The sequence below is a fragment of the Monopterus albus genome, unplaced genomic scaffold, assembly GCF_001952655.1.
Source record: "Monopterus albus unplaced genomic scaffold, M_albus_1.0 scaffold56.1, whole genome shotgun sequence".
Taxonomy (NCBI): Eukaryota; Metazoa; Chordata; class Actinopteri; order Synbranchiformes; family Synbranchidae; genus Monopterus; species Monopterus albus.
This window is the reverse complement of record NW_018127936.1, coordinates 1231616-1233667: the sequence shown is the minus strand read 5'-3', so window position 1 is coordinate 1233667 and position 2052 is coordinate 1231616. Positions and strand designations below refer to the sequence as shown.

Here is a 2052-nt window from a genome sequence, read left to right as displayed (position 1 = left end):
TCTGGAATCAGAACTGAGAGTCAATAAGAACTGGGATCGATAAGCAGAATCTGAGTCAATAAAATTGAAACAATACCCAACCCTAATACTTGTGACAGAGCACAGCAGTACAATACATCACTGTAGTCCAAAAATACATGGCTTATTTCAAGGCAGTATAGAATGGAATGTTAATTACTTTTTAAGGAAGACTGAGAGGAAGTTTTGTGCTGTTCTCATTGCCGTCTCATACGAGTTGGTTATCAACACATCCTGATCCACCTAAAAAAGTAAAAGAACTCTTGAGCAAATGACATGTCTGAATGGGTGTTTGTATAAATTGTGTATTTTCCTGTTTATGTGGCAGTTTTACGCAGCTTGCTCTCCTACCTTGTTGTCAAACTCATCGAAAGTCTCCTTGTCATTGGGGAGGTGGACCACACACTGAATCAGCTGCAGAACTAGGGCAGTCACCATTTGGATGTACATTGGCTCTCCATCCTGGTCTGAGCTGTTCAGCCTTAAAACACAAAAAGTATCATTGTTGTTATTATCAGTGATATCATCACCCTCGTCTTAACTATTATTTTACTATACTGTTGGCTGCACAGTATTCGAGCCTCTGATTTAAAGCCTTACTTTTCCAACACTCACTTTCCATAAATCAATGTGAATTCATGTAAAACACATTACCTGAAATTCCTGAGGGAACGTTTGCTGGTGGGCAGTCTGGCCAAAGAGGTAAAGATCTCCTCCAAGATCAGCTGCCGATGCTTCTCATAACGCGAGAACACCTGGAGGCAAGACATAATAAGGTGGTTCACTTCACACTTTTGTACTAAGATGAAAACACATGCAAGGATTACAGACAAAGGGATCAAGTACACAAAAAAATTAAATACAGTATTCTAGATAAAGAGATCTGAAAATATGGTTGGAAGTACCATCTTTAAATAAATACTGGATTTCTGCACATTTCTGAGAAAAAAAGACTTACTGCTGTAACTAGTTTAATGGCGCACAGCTGCAGCTCACTGACATTCTCCACAAAGAACGGTGTGATTCCCATGGAAGAAACCTGGAAAAAAGAATGTAGTATTTACCTGGAGAATGGTGGTGTCTGTGAGTAGCTGAATCTCTAGAAGCTCAGAGATGTTGCTGACAATGTCGCACACTTTATTGTACAACATGATAATCACACGTTGCTTATGTGTGGAGCATTTTGCACGCTTTGCCTTTGAGCTCAACATGCCACCTAGATGGAAAGGAGTAACCTTGGTAAATAGTTTCCTTAAAGTGTTTTTCATCAGGAACAAACAAAACTGACTCACACTTTATCAAATCCCAGTGTTTTTCAAAGACATAACACTTTTCAAGCACAATTCAGGGAGCTATTTAGGATGTTCGTCAAATTAATCTCCACCCAAAGTGTAAAAAATCTAACTGAAATGCTACAAGAACAATGTATTACATCTGTAATGATTTATAATACAGCTCATACCATTAGTGCTTAAGGTATACTTCCATGAAGGAAGAGTCTATAAAGTCCGTAAAAGAGAAAACTGTATTTTCAAGTGATACCCCTGTAGTTTCCAAACACCAGGGATCGATTGATGACAACTTTGCCCATTGCTCAGCTTGGTTCTTGGATAGTTTTATGGACACTCAAATGCCAAAAAATTATTGAAACATCCCCAGACAATCAGCCACATACCAAAGCCTATCAATTTAGTCTCACTCAGACCACAAGAGTATAAGGCTTAAGCTCATCTAAAAATAAATAATCAAATTAAAGCTTTTTCCTTATCCTCACCTCCATGTGGGTCCACCCTGTAGACTGGGTCATACTGGGGATACAGTGTGTTCTGAAGATGGAACTTGGTGTATTGTAGCACCCGCTCTATGACATCTTCTATGTAGACAGCCTTTGGCATGTGCACTGAGGTCATGATGTTAAGAGCTGTCAGACAGGCGTCTGCTGACTTTGTGACTCTCTCCATTATCAGGTCTCTCCAAAGTCTCTCTTCATCTTCAGCATCCTGGTCCTGAGGCGAGAAAGGGAAAAAGGACATT

General features: G+C 39.6%; 1 protein-coding gene across 1 annotated transcript in view; it reads right to left on the bottom strand.

Annotated features, from left to right (window-relative positions):
- Positions 1 to 2052, bottom strand: part of nipbla (NIPBL cohesin loading factor a) — a 32903-nt gene that overhangs the window by 13226 nt on the left and 17625 nt on the right. The window contains 6 exon segments of the mRNA XM_020602442.1: positions 179 to 261; positions 370 to 499; positions 673 to 773; positions 977 to 1084; positions 1086 to 1234; positions 1793 to 2024. Of these exon segments, the coding sequence (XP_020458098.1) occupies positions 179 to 261; positions 370 to 499; positions 673 to 773; positions 977 to 1084; positions 1086 to 1234; positions 1793 to 2024 (803 nt within the window).